At 45.8% G+C, this 18,345-nt stretch overlaps 2 protein-coding genes across 9 annotated transcripts; both read left to right on the plus strand.

The window, feature by feature from the left end:
* The first annotated feature begins 493 nt into the window (after window positions 1-493).
* On the plus strand, window positions 494-15,080 carry ttbk2a (tau tubulin kinase 2a). 6 transcript variants are annotated; one of them, XM_081721660.1, is made up of 16 exons: window positions 494-716; window positions 2,778-2,943; window positions 3,771-3,918; window positions 4,955-5,028; window positions 5,629-5,769; window positions 5,880-5,984; window positions 6,155-6,220; window positions 6,430-6,522; window positions 6,612-6,737; window positions 7,091-7,248; window positions 7,631-7,811; window positions 7,901-8,106; window positions 8,187-8,652; window positions 9,405-9,743; window positions 10,295-11,181; window positions 11,452-15,079. In XM_081721660.1, the coding sequence occupies exons 2-16, from the start codon at window positions 2,875-2,877 to the stop codon at window positions 11,867-11,869; spliced, it is 3,477 nt and encodes a 1,158-aa protein (XP_081577786.1). In that variant the 5' UTR covers window positions 494-716; window positions 2,778-2,874; the 3' UTR covers window positions 11,870-15,079. The 6 variants fall into 6 exon arrangements, with proteins under 6 accessions (XP_081577786.1, XP_081577787.1, XP_035388842.1 ...); XM_081721661.1 differs by having other exon boundaries at window positions 2,795-2,943; XM_035532949.2 differs by having other exon boundaries at window positions 494-2,943.
* Window positions 15,081-15,240: 160 nt separating this feature from the next.
* Window positions 15,241-17,911, plus strand: noxred1 (NADP-dependent oxidoreductase domain containing 1). 3 transcript variants are annotated; one of them, XM_027025523.3, is made up of 6 exons: window positions 15,241-15,808; window positions 15,943-16,106; window positions 16,374-16,554; window positions 16,786-16,940; window positions 17,067-17,268; window positions 17,447-17,911. In XM_027025523.3, the coding sequence occupies exons 1-6, from the start codon at window positions 15,654-15,656 to the stop codon at window positions 17,601-17,603; spliced, it is 1,014 nt and encodes a 337-aa protein (XP_026881324.2). In that variant the 5' UTR covers window positions 15,241-15,653; the 3' UTR covers window positions 17,604-17,911. The 3 variants fall into 3 exon arrangements, with proteins under 3 accessions (XP_026881324.2, XP_026881325.2, XP_081577790.1); XM_027025524.3 differs by having other exon boundaries at window positions 17,070-17,268; XM_081721664.1 differs by having other exon boundaries at window positions 15,943-16,046.
* Window positions 17,912-18,345: the final 434 nt, after the last annotated feature.

Genomic DNA, 18,345 nt, shown 5'->3' on the forward strand with positions numbered 1-18,345 from the left:
AGTCAAATACTGAGCGAAAGTCATATATTTCATTAACCGCAGCCGTTTATTTCCACTGCTAAAAAAAATTCAGCAATAAAAAATATTCAGTTATTCGGTGTAGATTATCTAACGTACGTAAGACGATATTTTGGTAAAATGTCTTTTTAATAGGTTGTTTTAATAGGTTTCACTGAATAGTTAGTAAAAAAGTACGCTGCTTAACAAACCGCTTGCCAGTTTGACGAGCCTATTTAGTAAAAACAGTGACCTGTGCAAAGTACAGCAATGTCACCAGCAGAGTGCGCCACTGTAAGATTTCTGGACCAATGCCTTTGAATGAGAGCTTCCCACTGAGACTAAGCTAATCTTGCGGAATGCCCGTGAGCGCGCCGACACGGAACTCGTGCACTAGCAAAACGTCTGCCCGTAGACGTTTGTGTGCTGTCACTAAGGGGGGGGGGAGTATCGTGGACGAGCGCGCAGGCACGCTGACTGGAGGAGTAAGGCAAGCGCGTCACGAATCCGCAGCGAAGGGGAGATGCTGAGAGGACGCTTACGAGGAAGGGGCATTTGATAAATGTTCATATCCAGAATTTATTTTTTAATGAATGTCCTTGTGGATGAAGCGTGCACAACTGCACTCAGATCGTCAACATGATTTTAAACATATTTTGCACGTATCCTTAACCACACCCGGCGCTTTCTGGACCATCAGGACTGTAGCTGGCTAGCAGGTAGGTAGCGAGGGAAGCGACATGGATTCAGATGTCTGATGACATTTCTGCGTTGCCGGTGACAGCACTGTTAACCATTACCGTACAGTTGACTTTACGACGGACATTTTTGCACGATCGTATTGTTCCTTGTGAGAGATAGTAAACATAGCTAGCCATAAAAAATTAGTAGAACTGTCCGTATGGAGTCAACGCAGTTCATGTTTGCTGTGCAGTAAGCAGGATTCTATTGTACCGCAGATCACATTTCGGCACCGGCCCACTCATCGGCTAAACGGTTATATCAAGTTCAGTAGTGTAGTTTACAAGATATGTTGTCAGACTTTAGCCAAAAAAAAAACAAAAAAAAAAACGTGTGAATGCGTAATCGTAGTGGAAAAAAAAAACTATTTTATTTAACGAAAGAAAACTGTATGCGACGACATCTGAGTCATCTGATCGGGGCGCAATCTGAGAAAAATTGCCAAACTGGCGTTACCAATCTGGAGTAAAATGCCAAGACTAGCTGTGTGTGATGAGATCTGAAATGGTACGGGCAAGATAACGCTAAATTTGTCAGGTCTCAGTTCTCTGATCGCTTTGTCGCTAACATTTTGTGCAAGTCTTTTTCACGAATGTGGCTAGCTAGTGGGAAAGAAAGCTAACGCTAACTATATTTACTTCAAAACATCCATGACAGGTCTCCTGCTGCTAGGACCTTTAATCTTCACGCAGTATCGACGGGAAACGTTAGCTAAATGGTCCTAGAGAGTGTCATAATCCTATATTAATCAAATATGTTCATAATTCTATATTAATATAAAACAATGCCAGTCATGGATTGGTTCTTGGGAGTAATACGGATAGTTATTAGCTGCGCTGGCTAACTGGCGTTGCCACGTACCAGACTCGGTCTATAAGCTCTCCTGTATAAATTACACAGTTAATAAATCAAATTGTGAGAAATTTTTAACATGTTCCGTTAAACCGAAATTCATGTCTTTGACATGAAAAAAAGCGTATTTGTCATATATTACATTCAGTAAGTTCGATAATGAGTGTGAATTGACCCAGTCAGTGGTCTGGACGGTGCGGTGGGGTCCTTGTCATTTTACGCACCGACCTTATTCGCTTTCTCGTCGACGTTTGTGAAAGCTGTTAATCCCTTGTTAATGACTTTTCTAGTCCATCCTGCAAATGCATCGTTGTCTGGATGCTTCAACACCTTTTATTGTATCTGATTGAAATTTGCAGTCTTGAATACATTTGTAACCATTCACTTGAAAAGTAAAATTTTACTTTTAAAACTGAAATTCTATACATTTTTAAAATCTGAATTTGAGATGTGTTTGGATATCTTCAGCTCTACCACAGACTTTGAATTAGTCAGTAATTGTTTAAATACTAAGTTAATTTGGATCAGATTTTCACCCAGATGCTTGTATTTGAATTTGCTGTAGTCATTCTAATGTCTTTTGGGATTGCCATGTCAACTGTAATCTAACAGTAAAAAAAAAAACTGAGCAAACTAGACTGAGCGAACGAGAAAAAAGAGGGTCTTCGAAAGCATACGGATGTCTTTAAATGCTTCAGTGCCCTCTGACGTCAAACATAGACAAGCTGCACAGAATAGATGATCCCCTGTCTCTCTGTCCTTCTCTGTTTCTTTCTTGGGCTGTAGTAGCACACTTCTGTGTGTGTGTTGTCTAGGGTCAGCATTTTCTTTTTACTGTGTGGGTGTGTGCTTGTGTAGAATACCATGTAACGCTGTATTATATTTAGCTGTTAAGGCCAGTGACTTGCACATTCTTGCTGCAGTTCACGTATTGCAGGTGAGTGTGTTTGCTGTTGATGCACATCACTGGAAGCACGTCAGGCAGTGCTGGGAAGTGCTGGGCAGTGCACAGGCTGCCCTCTCTTCAGGGTTTTTACAGCCCCACTCTTCCTGAGAGGACCGTGCGCGGCCTCTTCTGTTACTACCACCTCCTTCCAGCGCTCTGCCCCGGATAGATTCGCATGTGTTCAAATTCGGTTTCTGCTCAGCTTGTCTAAAACAAACGGCCGTGTTTGTGTGGATGCTAGCCTGCCTTTGTCAGCAGGTGGTGCAGGGCCCTGATGCCTGGCCTGGGCCTCAGCCTCTGCACGTAGAGGACGAGCTCGGGGCCAACCCGGAGCCAGCATGAGCGGGGGACCGGAGCAGACCGACATCCTGTCCACCGCTGCACTGGTCAAGGAGCGGTGGAAAGTAGTGAGTGCATTTGCTCTCCCATAAGTCACTGTGCATGAAGTACACATTAAAGCTTGTAAAGCATTTTTTAATTGTGCTGTATGCACTTGCCAGAAAGATAGTAATTTGATTTAGCAGTTTTCTCGACAGTAGGGCTGATTTTAACAGAACATACATTCATTGTGTTGTTTTCTTTCATAGGTATTTTTACTAAACCCATATTATATAAGCAGGTTAACAGTCTCACTGTGTAAGAGAGATCATAAAGATCAGGGTCGATGCACTTCACACCTTCTTTATATGTGTTCAATGTGTTGCTCTGAGTTCAGCGAGTTCTTTCCAGGACCCAAGAGCTGGGAGTGACTTACTCTTCTTCACTGACTCACTGTTTCACTGTTCATGTGTTGGCTGGACGGAGGACACAGTGACAGGCAGTGCCCTGCTCTGCTCACTCTGTGTGTGCGTGTGTGTGGGCGTGCGTACGTGCGTGTGTGTGTGCGCGTGTGCGTGCGTGTGTGCGCGCGTGCGTGCGCGCGTGTGGGCGTGCGTACGTGCGTGTGTGTGAGAAGTCAGTGCTGTGTGGTATCTTGGGTAGGTGTGTTGCATATTTGGTGGGGCGGTAGGAAGTGACATAGGAGGCCGTGTGTGTTAGTATCATACAAATGCAACATCAGACTTTCTGACAGAGCCAAATGCATCTCTATAAAAGTGCCTAAAAGTGTTGCATAGAATGTGTCAGAAAAGCAGTGCAGGTGCCAGTTTTACTCCTCAGCAAAAAGTTTTCCAGTGACTCAACACCTTCCTTGTTTGTCTGGTCCATTACTCCTCCCTCCTTTTGTTTCATCTAGTTGAAGAAGATCGGAGGTGGGGGCTTTGGGGAGATCTACGAGGCGCTGGACCTGCTGACCCGCACTAGTGTGGCCCTTAAGGTGGAGTCAGCCCAGCAGCCGAAGCAGGTGCTCAAGATGGAGGTGGCGGTGTTAAAGAAACTACAGGGTGAGTAAAGTTAGAAGGGAGTGTGTCTATGCTCCAGGAAATGTGGGCTTGTTCTGTTGGATGCTTGATGTCCAATACTGGCATTTATTTGCTTATGCATCGACATTTGGGGGGCAAGTTGTTGAATAAGAAGAGTGTTTTTAAAACAAAAAGCAAGGCAAAAAGCTGCAGTTAATCTTTACTCTATTTTAGGTATCTCTGTTATCACCTTTGAGTCAACAAAAAGGATAAATGTAAAGATCATGGTAATTAAGGGAATTTTACATTTTACATTTTCCGCATTTGGCAGACGCTTTTATCCGGAGCGACTTAAATCCATTTGTCAATATGACGGTTAAGTGTTCTCCCAGAGAACTGAATGCATAACGCCGATGCCGGCAGCACCTCGTTCTGCTTCATGTTAATATGCACTGTGTTAAGATGTCCATCAGCAACATACAAAGCATTATCTACAAAACACACATTGCATTTGTACAGAGAGCAAGAGGGCGTGCATGTGTCTATATGTTTTCTGTGTGTTTGTCTTATAACAGTGGTTGTAATCCCATTTTTCTGAACAAAAAATAGCTTTTTACGGTATCTTCTTTAGGGTATCTCTTCTCTCCTCTCTTTTCCTCTCAGCTTACTTGAAAATCAATGTGTGCAGATCATGTTTGCTTTGTAATGGCCTGGCCTTTGCAGCCACGAAGCTCAGAAATGCACCGTGCTGAACGCTCAAATGAGCAGCGCTTCTTGAAACAGGCTATTGGTTTACTCACAAAAGTGTACCATAAAAGTAAAACAATAAAAATAAGACTAAGAAAGGTGATGGAAGCAGAAGGAGAGTCCAGACCTGAGCGGCCTGGTTTGGGGAGTTTCGTCCGCACGGCTGGATGAGGCTCGAATGGGCGCGGCCTGCACAGATCCTCGGAGACCAATCGGCTCTCCGTCTGCAAGCGCCCCTCCCCCTACACGGGGTTGGGTGCGGGGCCACGCTCTAAAGAACGTGTCCAGTTGGTATCGAAGCACTCACATTGCTCTGCTTTTGCTTTTTCAGGTAAAGACCACGTGTGTCGCTTTGTGGGATGTGGTCGCAATGACCGCTTCAACTATGTTGTGATGGAGCTTCAGGTACATTTTTTTTCCTGGTTTATTTACTTGCAGTGAATCATTAAAACCAAAATCAGTAGTTACCAGAATACCCAGGAGAAATGGCAGATGAGTATAGAAGAAGAATATGGCACACACACACACACACACACACACACACACACACACACACACACACATATATACATATTTGTGTGTATATATGTATGTAAACCAACTCTTTGATACCTGATGACAGATTCTTTTCTGAAATATATAATCAATATATATAATATATTAATCAATATTAATACATATAATTAATATAGACCATATTAATAATTAATATAGACCAAATACAAAGGAAAATCAAGCAATTTGTACATTAAGGAAAAGCAACACCACTAAACTTTATTGAAAGAATCTCTCAAAAGTGGTAATAAAATTATAATAAAAATGTAATAATCTCATAATTTATAAGCACTATAATTTCACAATATGGATCAATCTAAATATGATCAATCAGATTACATCATGTCTTAACCTTGGACTTGACCTGAGCAATTTTATCAATAAGAAAGCCACAGATTTAGGTGATCTGGTCTTGCTTCTAGAGTTTTTGGTTGGTTGTTTGTTTTTCAGGGTCGTAATTTGGCAGACCTAAGGAGGAGCATGACCCGTGGCACATTTACGATCAGTACCACCCTCCGATTAGGTTGCCAGATCCTCAAGGCCATCGAGAGCATCCACTCCGTGGGCTTCCTACATCGCGACATCAAACCGGTGGGCTGCTGGCTAAGAGATGTTTAGATGAGGGGGGGCAGGGTGCTATAATGCTGTGCGTTACCCAGTCGGGGCTATGTGTGTTATCCAGTCTTCTCTATGTGTTTCAGTCCAACTTCGCCATGGGTCGATTTCCAAACACCTCCCGCACCTGCTACATGCTCGATTTCGGTTTGGCACGTCAGTTCACTAACTCATGCCAGGAGGTCAGACCGGTCAGTGTGCTCGCTATTCACTTTTTGTGTGTATGTGGTTTTTTACTTTGTGTGTGTGTGTGTGTGTATAGACTTCACAGTGAGCCAGTTACATTCTAGTCTAGTCTTTTATCTTAACCTGTTCACGTCTTGTACAGTAACCTTGTACTGTCTGTTCTGCTGTCTTCTAGCCCCGGCCTGTCGCTGGCTTTAGGGGGACGGTACGATACGCTTCCATCAACGCTCACAAGAACAAGGTACGTTTCCACACACACCACCGTTCACTTGGCCGTTCTTCTGTTTACCACCTTGACTAGAAAACAGCTGACGTCTGTTAGAAACGCTGTGCTCTGCCCTTCCCTGAAACAGGGACACTCTGCATCCGCTCCGTGGTCCCCTCGCGCTTTAACCGGGGCAACCAAACAATTCTTGACTGTAACGGAAGCTCGTGGTATTCATTCCGCAGGAGATGGGCAGGCACGACGACCTGTGGTCTCTGTTCTACATGCTGGTGGAGTTCCTTGTGGGGCAGCTCCCGTGGAGGAAGATCAAAGACAAGGTGGGTGAGGCAGAGGAGGGTGCGGCCGAGCGCTCCGAGTGTGGCGTGTCCCATTGCCGCTGGATGTGATGTGTGTCCTTCCTCGTCAGGAGCATGTGGGGAAGCTGAAGGACACCTATGACCATCGGCTCATGCTCAAGAACTTGCCCTCAGAGTTCAGTGTCTTCCTGGACCACATTAGCAACTTGGACTACTTCACCAAGCCAGACTATAAGGTACAGATTTATGACTCTTACAGCTCTGTTCCAATGATATTTATTCATCTATTTACTTATTTCTATTGAAAGAAAAAGATTTATAAATATTTATTTAAGCATTTATACAGATTATTCGTATTAGTCGTAATTTGTCATTGTTCAGACAAATGTGTACTGTGTATTATAAGTACTTAACAACCTGTTCGAAAAGATAGTCAAATGCCGGTCTGCAGAATGTGTGTTGTGCCTGTTAGTAGCAGGCTATCGGTATAAAATCAAACAGAATGAACCTTTTTTCTGACAGTATGTGGGAATGTTTTTATCCTGGTGTTGTGCGTGACAGACTGTGCTTTTGGCTTGTTCTCTCGTAGCTTTTGATGGCGGTGTTTGAGGATAGTATGAAAACCTACAACGTAGTGGAGAATGACACCTACGACTGGGAGAGGGCAGGTGTAGATGGTACCGTGAGCGCGTGTGCTGCCGCCAGCACGCCCCAGCACCACACACGCCTCACGCCGGCCCATCTGGGGTGAGCACATGGGCAGTTCAGCCAAACATGGAGCTGGCGTAGATGAAGCGAAAATAATGCCAATGTCACTACCGTAGACAGATGCAGATGATGCAATGTTGATGTTGCTGGGATCAATACCCCCTACACCGCCCCAGACAAACAATGCTAATGTTGCTGGGGTTAGTAGTTCGGTCTAAATCGGTGTTCATTCTGCTAGTGTAGGTAGTTGAAGGCAAAGCAGCGGTAGTGTTGTTAACAGGGAGAGAATGCTTGTGGTGCCAGTCTGCATGACATTTTGCTTAGTAAGCTTTCACTCATTTTTAGCCACGTTAGCAAGAAGGACATTTTTTGTTGAATATGAAAATCTGTGTTGAGCGATTCGTGTTGCGCTCTGCTTCAGGATGGCCAACGCCTCGCTGGTGCCGGGGGACCTCCAAAAGGAAAACACAGATGATGTTCTGCAGGATGAGCAGCTCAGTGATGGAGACAACAACGCGGCCCCGGAGCGCCCACCCGCCTCTCCCGTCCTGTGGGAGGACCTGGACCTCAACCGCAACCGGATCCGCCCCACTGGCTGGAAGGTACGGGCCTCCCGGCCGCTCCCCGAGCCATCCGCTGCAGCTGCGGACTGGTCCGGATTTAACGCGTTGGCTGTGGTGTGCGATTGCAGGGACCCATGGAGGAGGGGCACAATAACCAGGGCAGTGGGAGCCCCCGCGCCGGCGCCGGCTCTCCCGTGTGGGTGGGCTCCGAGGGGGTGCCCCCGGACAGGGACGGCCCTCTTCTGAGGATGCTGCGTAACGGCCACGGCTTTGAGCTTGAGAAGAGGCTGAACCTGGAGCCCAAGCCCAACAGGGAGTGTCTTGCCGAGGCATGGTGAGTGTTCGTCGTGCCCGCCGTGCCACGCCCCCCGCGGCTGTGACCCGCGTTGACGTTTTTCCGTCTGCATGCCGTAGCAGCACCGGGAAGCAGGCATCTGGAGCAGCGCGCGAGACGCCGGTCCGGGCCGAGCGGGTGTGGCACTACGACGAGGAGCTGCGTCTCTCCGGCGGGGCCTCACCCAAGCCCTCCACGCCCGGCTCTCCAGAGCAAGGCGACGGGGCGGCCAGCAGCGGCTTCGTGGCCCTGAACCTCAGCTCGGGCCAGCAGGACGTGGACTCCCAGGACTGGGTGAAGGTGGAACCGCCAGACAGCAGCCCCGGGCCCGACGCCAAGCTGACCGGCAGCCCCGAGGAGGAGCCCGAGGTGCTGCAGACCGCGGAGGAGTCTTCGGACAAGGGAAGACCCAGCCACCATGACGCGGCGGTGCCCGGAGTGGAGAGGCTAGAACTGAGGGTGGAGGGCACGGGGGCCGTGGGTAGCCTGGCCCCCGTCACCCCCACCAGCCCCGCTGAAGCACTGGCGGAGGGAGCACTCACACAGGTACTCACACCTCAGTCACGTGACACCACCCACAGGGGAGATTTCTCACAACTCCAACTTATGCAGGCTTGTTTGCTGTTTTGTTTGTTTGTTTTGTTTTAAGGGCTGCTTTGCTTTGCTTGACTGTTTACTTGTTTGTGCCTCTAATAGAAGTCTTTGGTGTTCACATATGTGAGAAAGATCCGTGAAAACCCCTGTGTTACTGATGAACGTTTTTCAAAACCCGTAAATTTTTCTTGCAAAATCTTTGGGCCAGTATTGTCCAGTATTGTCAGCCGTTTGGTTTAGCTGTTAAACTGCGCTAAAAGGCAGACGCCTCCTTCGGCACGTATGAGTGGGCCGGCGCTCTCTGGAGACCCACACCCTCCTCAGCCAGGGTAACCAGAGCAACCAAGGGCATCCTCGCCCCGCACCACCCAAGCTTGTGCCAGTGAGCTCACCTGATCCCGGTCCCGGCGTGTCACCTGAGCTGCTGTGCTCGCGGGCAGGTCAAAGTGCCCACCAGTCACGCCTGTGCTCTAGCTCTCTGGGCCTCAGAGGCGCCAACCCACTGCACGCTTCAGTCTCCTTACAGACACTAAGTTTCTTGTTTGTTTGTTTTTTTGTCCATCTAGAAGCAGCTTTCTACCCATAACGCACTGCTCTGTTCATCCTGTCGCCCGTGCCCTCCCCTTCCTGCTCTTTGTTCTCTTGTTTATGCCTCCCTTCCCTTGGCTACTCTCTCCTACAACCGACTCCCCTCCCCCCCCCAGCTCCCCACCTCTCCTCCGTCTCTGCCGGAGGAGCCGGTGGTCCGGACGAGCAGCCCCCTGCTCCTACGCTCACCCAGCCCGCACGCGCTCCTGACCACGCTGTCCGACCCACTACTGCAGCCGCGCTCGCCGCCGGCCCTGCGCCGCAGCCAGTCGGCTGACCACCGCCGCCGCCCTTCCTCCTCTTCCTCTTCCTCGTGCCACGCCTCCCTACTGCCGCTGCCCCAGGCCCACCACGCCTGCTCCCCTGGCCACAGGAAGCTGCCCGCCATCCCGCCGGGCGCCGCCAACGCCAAGTTCCCCTCGGTCATACGCATCACGCGGGCCCAGCTACAGCAGGTGAAGCCCCTGCTGACCGTCTCTGTTTCCCTCACTAACATCCTCCCCCTACCACCTCCACGCTCCAGTTCTGTCCCCACCCTCCACCCCCCAACCCACCTGTTCTGGTTTTTCTGTCACATTGCTGTCCTGGGGCCTTGCTCATTCTGAATGACTGTGTAACTTCAGAAACAGAGCAGATATGGCTTTCTGAATGTGAAGTGTGTTGATGTGTCTTAACGTTCCTTACGTGAACATTAAAGCCAACTTCTGACTATATATATTAATAAAACCCTCTCCTTCTCATAATTCCAGATCTCTGGTCACTGTTCTGGTAGTGATTTAACTTGTTTTCTGTGTGACAAAATATGTGACTGTCTGACTCCAGTTTTCTTTCTAACATCATGGGGCCCGTAGGCTGTTGCTGGCCTGCCTCTTACATATTCATGCTGTGGTTTCATTCGACTGCTTTTGTGTTTTTCCCCATACAACATCTGATTTTAATATCTAGTTCTTTTGAACAGTTTGCCAAATTCATGGATTCAAGGTCTCTCTCCCTTTTTCTCTCTCAGCTGACAGCTCAGCGTCCCTCTGTGCTGTCCTCCCAGTCAGCGTCGGATAGTGTGCAACAGTGCCCCCTGCTGGAGAAGCATGATAACTGCAAGAAAGCAGCGCAGCCCCAGACTGTCACAGCAGAGGTCCACTCGCCTCAGGAATTGCCTTCCCCCCGCTCCCAGCCCGCCAGCCTTTCGACCGCTGGCGAAGCTCCTGTGACGAACGGAGACGGACCCTCCCAAGCGCCCAGCCCGCTGTCCATCCTGCAGACCTCACCACACTCCCCACACAGCCCGGTACTGACAAACGGCCACGACCCCCTTCTCACGGACGCTCAGAAGAAGCAGCCGTCTGAGCCCGAGGTCCCTGACGGAGGATCTGGCTGCCGTGCTGTCGCAGACCCCCCTGCGGAGGAGAACAGCGCCCCCCTGGCTGAAATCGCCAGCCTTGCCCTGTCCCTTCGAGCCACGGCTCCGGGGCGGGACCCTGCCCGGCGGCCGAGCCGCATCCCCGTGCTGGAGGCCTCCAGACTGTTGCAGGACCCTCCGCCAGGCTCTGCCAAGGAGAAGCTGCTGCAGAAGAGAGCCCACCACGTCCCGCCCTCACCATGCGCCTCGCCCTCGCGCTCCTCGGACCGCCGCTCCGTCCTGGCTGCCCTCCAGCGTGATCAGCTCACCTCCCCTTTCGACCGCTCCCACGACGACGAGTCCTTGCAGGGCTCGCGCTCCGAGCGCCAGGCGGGCGACGACGCCCCCTCTCGCTCCTTGTCCTCCAGCCCTCTGTCACGCAAGAGTAAGATCCCCCGGCCTGTGAACCCCACTTCCACCCAGGAGGCGCTGGCCAGCCAGTTTCTGCCACGCCCCCCTCCCGGCAAGCCCCCCAGACGTACCTCTGTGGACGGCAGGTAAGGGAGAGCATCCGTCACCGCAGGTCTTGCGAAACATGCGAAACAATCTATATAGGGCTTTCAAAAAGGCATGGTAAATGCACAAAAATAAAAATATTAATAACAGCCATAAAGAGAACAAAATGATTAAAAAATGAGATAAGGAAGGAATACATTTTAAGTAGGAAATATTTTTTAAATATATTTTCAACCTATTTTCATAATTTTGTCTTGTTTCCAAAACTGGTTCTGATCAGCTTTGGGGTAACGTTCCCATGTGCTACTCAGGCTGCGGCGGTTCCGGATCCGTGCGAGCAGCACCAGTGACTCGGACCTGCTGATGTGCCTAGCGCAGCTGATGCAGGGTAGCTCGGGCCGCGCCTCGCCCGCCTGTAGCCGCTGTTCTCCGCAGCCCACAGGTCCCAGGCTGGTGTGCGTGAGCCCGTCGGGCTCCGCCCACCACCACCAGCGCAGCTCCAGCGCGTCACCCCGCAGCTGCTCCTCCCTGCAGCGCTCCGCCAGCTCCTCGCCCTCGCGCCACGAGCCCCGCGCGGGCCGGCCGGGCTCCTCGGGCTCACCTCCCCCGCGCCGCGCCCACGCCCAGGAGTTGGGCTGCGGGCGGCAGGCCCGCTCCGGTTCCCTCCGCTCTCCACGGGCCAAAGCCGGCACGCGAGAGGCCAAGTGCTCCAGCAAGCTGAGCAGATAGTGGGCCACGCCCGCTGCAGGCTCCACCTGCTCCAGTCGTGAGTGGACCAGTGGGGTCGGTACCGGTGGGGGGTGCAGGCCTGGCAGCAGTGGGTCCTCTTGTTTGCCCTCGCCTCGGTAACAACAGAGCTGATGAGAATATATTCCACATACAGGATCCAGTCTTGCTACCGCGCATCCTGTTTTCAGCTCATTTGTTTAAGTTAGATAAGGGACAGGATGATACCCTTACACTATTGTCAGTAGCCTTGTTTGTTTTAGAAGAGAGGATGGCTACTTTCATTGTTACAGGAATTAAATGGCCAGTTTTCAAAATTTGTTTTTAGATTCTTTGTTGTTTTATGGGTTTTTTTATTTGTACCTTAAGGCATATCATGTAGCTACAGCACTAATGCAGAAGTTTGTCTGTTCACGAGATGCATGGGTTTGTGTACTTGCATTGAGCTCCGTCAGCCTGAAATATAGTATTTAATGAAATAGTTATTTGGGCTAGAATGCATATTGCATCCCACTGATTGGTGCAGTGGCAGGTACACTGACAGATCATCGGAGTTTGATGTTCTGATTGGTCGATGCCATCACTATTCTCTTCTCTGTGTGAGCTCTGGGCAGCTCTCGGTCCAAACAGCACGTACATCCAGTCTCGGGAGTGTGGCGTGTACGGACAAGCCGTAGTGCTTCTTTTTCCACAAAGTAGTCATCGCCGAAGCAATCGTTAAAAGTGTCTGAAACACTTTAATATGTGCCTAAGGAGGTGTGACTTTGGATTATGGGTAAACAAGGTTCAAGCTTTCACAATCAGGTTACAGTGGTATTATTTTTCTGCTGTTGTTTTTGTTTGTGTGTTTTTTGTTTTTGGAGCAACCAGTTTTATACAGCATTAATCGTATAAACACGTAGTTATGCATGTGGTGCTCATTCCCACTCATTTGATTAGTTCCACCTCTGAAAGCTCCTTGCTTGTGTGTGCATGACTGCAGGTCTGTCTGCTTTCTGGGCAAATGAGACTCTGTACCTGCACTCTGAAGGTTCAAAGTGATTATTATTATTTTTTTTTTTGGAATCTCCCGTTTCACACGGCACTGTTGGGACAAATGAATCTTTTATTCACACCTGGCTCAGAGAGGGAAAATCGAGGACATTTTCATGCAGTTCTGAGGCATCATGAACTTGGGTGTCGCTCACATTTTGACTAGAAAGCTTTGATCAAAATTTCACCATGTCAGCTAGAGAGCTCTTTTTTATATCATGAATTTACCCTGGCAATACTGGGGAAAAAAAAGAGTCCTTTTATATATACTGGTGTAGCATTACTGCAGTCATTCAGTTAGAGGCTGTCCTCTAGGGTACATTCTCAGGTCTGTTTGTAAAGGTCTGTGCTGTTTGTTCATTGGCTCCAGTCACTGACCTCTCTCACACTTCCTGTGGTTCCACCATGTCGACCCTCGCAGTCCAGCTCATAAGATGCCATCATGTACCATAACTCTTGCTTTACATGCTGCCGTCTGCACACACTCAAGACAAAAGAGACTCCACCGCTAACAACAACTTGAATAACGCAAGCTACCTGTTGTCATATGTATGATACTGTCATCATGTAAATAGGCTCAATGTTTGGGATTTTACTTGACTTTTATATTTTTATTTTAATGGCTTGGTTGGATATTATAGGTTTCAACTCCGCTCTCTTTGATCTGCACTCCCATACTCATTTTGACTGTTTAAGGTTTTTTTTTTTTGAGTATTTACCCACGTGGCAATGTTGTAGCTGTTGAGCAACTGATTGATTAATATATATGGGGCTCTAAAAAGATGTAAGATGCACTGGTACATGTGGAATATCTAAGCAAGTGAACCTTTAATGGCAAAAAAAGGAAATCTTTTCCTTAACCAAGTATCTTGTTTAGCCGGGCAGATCTCCCTGAAGCAGCTAACCCTCCTCTTCTGCATTAATACTCTAGATAGTCGCCTTAATAAGTGTGTTTGTGTAAGATCTAAGGTCAGAGGTCTAGTCTAGGGTCAGAGGAGGTTACAGAATACAGACCACTACCATCAAGTGAGAGTTTTGAACTAATCAATAGGATTTCTGTGCCAGGCTTTGAATATAGTATACAAGCTGCAAAAATGGAAGGAGATTTAAAGTTGAGGCACTTTAAGACTGCTTACAGAAGCATTCCTGCTAGTTACACTTCAGTATTCCAGCTCAGAGTACGTTTAAAGTGCTTGCTTGTTTTTGGCTGAATTGTTTCTTCATAGCGCAGCAGGCAGGAAAGTTCATCCCGTGTCGAGTCTTGGATCATATATGAGCACTCCAGACAGACTTGTTATTGTTATTATATGTTTTGTTATTCTTCTCAGATTTAAGTGTACAGTGTCTTGAGTTTTTTTAGAACAGATTTTTTTCTTAAGTTGCACATTAAGGACAATTTATTTTACAGAGTACCTGTGATCTACTGTCACTGACTTTTTTATATTTTAATTTGTATAAGGATTTAGGAAATTAAGCATAAATGGTGAAATATTTTGAGAACAGTGATTGATTACTACTGTGTCCCATTGAAGGAAGAAGTCAAGACTGTGAAGCGCTTTACTTGCCGTAGTAGAAGATCCACAGCACTTTGTGTTGCTTTACGTGAGACTCTGTAGGGTAGTCACCTCATTTGACCTCTTTTAAGGGAGGCTGCATTTGTCAGTATATCAAAAGTGTCGATCTTTATAAAGTCTTAATGCGTAAGAACCTTACCTGTATGCCATGCTTCCAGCTGACTTTGCATTACCTGCTGTACTATTCATCTGCATCTCATTTGATGTCCTACTTCGTGTTCCACGTCACTGCACCATTAAACTGAAGAGTGGTACATGAATGTTGCAAGGGGTTGAGTCCTCTTTTACTAATTCTGATTCTATAACAGTTTGATTGGTTGTGGTATCTGCTGATCAGTGGTGGTAATATTTCCTGGATGAGGTCTGTTACCTGTTCTGTTTGTTTTATAAACCAGGTCACAATGTTAAAGAATTGAAATATCACTGTACAGCCTCAAAAAAAAAAAAAAAAAAAAAAAATGTTAGAAAGAGAATACATGTACATTACTGTAATTATTTCTGTTAATTTTCATTTGTATCATATTAATGCCCTGTACAGTGTTGTTGTTTTTTTTTTCATTTGAAATTGTTTTGTATTTTATTTTTATAAACCAGTTATGAATAAAATATTCATTCAGCATGCCAGCAGATTTGTCCCTGTGCTTGTGGGAATTACTCAGTTTTCAGAAGATTATGTTTAGCAATGGTCAATCGTTATCTAGCTGTCTCAAACAAAATATGTCGTGTCCAAATAAGATTTCCCAGACTTTAGGTGTGTCATCATAAATGGGACATTTGTAAGATGTTGATACGACAGGTACCTGATAGACTGAATTAGGTGATACAGGTATCTCCTCATCTGTTACATAAGATAAGAGAATGTATGCCTTAGGTTTAAGTAAGTAGATTTGTAATTAAAAAACATTTTTTTGGTTGGGCGTGTAGGGGTGGGATCTGCATTTCCTAGGACACTGGAGAGTTTTAGGGCGAGATTAAACTGAATTACTCGATCGAATAATCTGACTTTTATTTTGTACATTTTTGACGCATACTTTCTAGTTTCACAAAAACGTTAGACCCTGGTTGCCATGGATACCTAAAATTGAAAGACTGAACGTTTTCGTTTGTGTGGCGATTTTTCTTTCGTTGCCGGATTGTTGTTTTTACGCAAAACAAATAGCTGCATAAACAATAGCTATACAATGGATTTGACGATAAATTTGAAATCTCTTGAATTTGAGAATGGACTCGGTGAATATGAGAGAGAATTTACGTATTTGCGCAGTCGATCAGCAGATTTAACAGTCTGTGGATGTGGGCACGCAGTGTTTCTTTGTCAGATGGCCTCTTTACTAAGGTAGCTATAGTTAGAGTTAGAAGAGTTGGGTTGCTATTTTTATTCTTTTTACTTCGATAGATAACCTCCAACAATATCTTGTGCACATCTAAATGATCAGCATTTAATTCTAATGTTACTTATTTTTTCTGCAGGGAGAAAGTAAAGGGCATATCCAATAAATCACACCTGCAAGGACTGAATGTCGGTATTCTGGGAGGGGGAAACATTGGCAAACAGCTGACGATGGTTTTACTAGGTGTGCCAGGCTTCAGGCCCTGTAATATCAGTATCTCAACTAAAAGACCCGAGACACTAAGTAAGTGTCAATCAAGTAGTTTTACAACTAGTTAACATTTGGAAATGGGTACACTACTTATAGTCTTTACATTGTTTATTTTTAAATCTGCATGCCAACAAAAAATACACTGCCACCTTTATTGGACGAGACATTCTTATTGTATTGACTTTTAATATTTTTTGTACTATAACTCATCTTTTATTGATTGATCACTGTCATTATTTATAACTCGTCCTGAATAAACTGACTGAATCTGAGGCAAAACGTGTTTGCCTTGCACTGCAGGCGAATTCTCAAGGACTGGTGTGCAGTGTTACTATGACAACGGCAAGCTGGCTGCTTGGGCAGATGTGCTCTTCCTGTGTATCCTCCCCTCTCATCTGCCTCATGTGTGTGCTGAGCTTCGCTCTCACCTGCCTGCTCACTGCCTCGTGTACACTTTCACCTCTGCAGTTCCATTACACAGGTCTTACCTCATATGTTAGTTGTGACATACATGGCGATACACTATTTGTTTTGAATTTTGCCTTATGGTAATTTATTATTGTGATTTAAACATACATAAAAACAAAACAAAAATAATTGTAGTAAATAAATAATATGAACAATAGGCATGTTGGGCTTTTTTCTATTGTTAAGCACTGCACACTGAAAAAGGATGTCTTACTGGTCATCTCACAGATTTTTCTCTTCATAGGCTTACCCTACTCCTCGGTCACAGTTTTGTTCTCAAACCTCAGTATGAGTTTGTAGCCGGCAATTCAGTTCAGATGTGGCTCCAGCATAATCAGGTGGCCAAATCTCTGAAGGATAAGGAAGTCGTGACCGCCACATGCCCACTTTCAATGACTGGTGAGCTGAAAACCCAGGCAAATCCCAGAAACACAATCTTTGTTTAATACCATGTCTGAATTCCTTCTAGAATATACTGACTGATTTGTATTTAAATGGCTGTGCTTTCGTTTGCATTTTCTGCAGCAGGTAGTGTCTCCTGGGATCAGTGGTGGGTATGTGCCTTATTGTATGGTCTCCTCAACATATGTACTGCTGAGGGACTAGGCTCCAGCCAAGCCTTGCAACTGCTCAATGAGATTTTTCAGACCAACTTATCAACAGGCACATTCATCTGTCAAAGCTTTGTCAACTCATCCTGTGCATCTACACTTACTAACTCTGAGGAGTAAGTGCCTATAAAGATGGTTTCAAACTGCAGCATGTTGTTAAGTATTAAACAGCTGAAATTCTTCATGGTCCTTTATGAGCAAATGCAGAAATTTGCCGCATACCTGAATTGCATTCAGAAGCTCGTTGCTATCATTCTTGATTCTGTTTATTGGATACCATTTCCTGTTTTTCAGACCTTTCCCCTGGATCCATCTGGTTGATGCACAGACAAAGCAGACTCCCTTATCTTCTTATCTTTCAGGACATAAAGCTTTACAAAAATGCATTTCTGCTCTGTATTCTAAAACATTTTCTGGCCTGTCAGATAGGAAGTGTGAGATGAAAGAGTGAATCACACGTGAACATAGAATCACATATGAAAGCACCTCTACAGAAAATATATATATAGTTCTTGGTATAACATTTTTAGTTAAATTGGAATTAAAAGAGTTTCTTGTTCACTAGGACTTAATTACACATATGTACACTGCAACATAAAATAAGTGATAATTAAACTCAGGGGAGTGTTGAATCTGTCAGCTGCACCATAATAGACCCTGGAGCTCTCTGGAGATTTTGTATCACTGTAACATTGGTGGCCCAATTACACTGACAGAATATTTGTTTCTTTTTCAGGCTCAAATAATTACTTTAAGCAACATATCACACACAAATACTTTAGACAAGAATTTATTTTGCACAAAATGTCCTCAAAATAAATAAATAAATATAAAGTTTGTACTTTGCTTGCACAGCTGATGAAGGACTTATGTTGGAAACTGAATCTCTACATTTCTTACTATCTATCTATCTATCTATCTATCTATCTATCTATCTATCTATCTATCTATCTATCTATCTATCTATCTATCTATCTATCTATCTATCTATCTATCTATCTATTTATCTATCTATCTATCTAATTATAAAATACAAATGTGCCAATACCATATTACATATTAAATAGTGTTTTCTATATTTAAATAACAAGGCAAGGCAAATGTATTTATGTAGCATTTTTCATACACAGTGGCAAATCAAGAAATAAAAGTGCATTGTAGTCCAACAATTATTATTATTATTATTGTTATTG

Source organism: Electrophorus electricus, chromosome 10, assembly GCF_041902795.1.
Source record: "Electrophorus electricus isolate QZ-2024a chromosome 10, ASM4190279v1, whole genome shotgun sequence".
Taxonomy (NCBI): Eukaryota; Metazoa; Chordata; class Actinopteri; order Gymnotiformes; family Gymnotidae; genus Electrophorus; species Electrophorus electricus.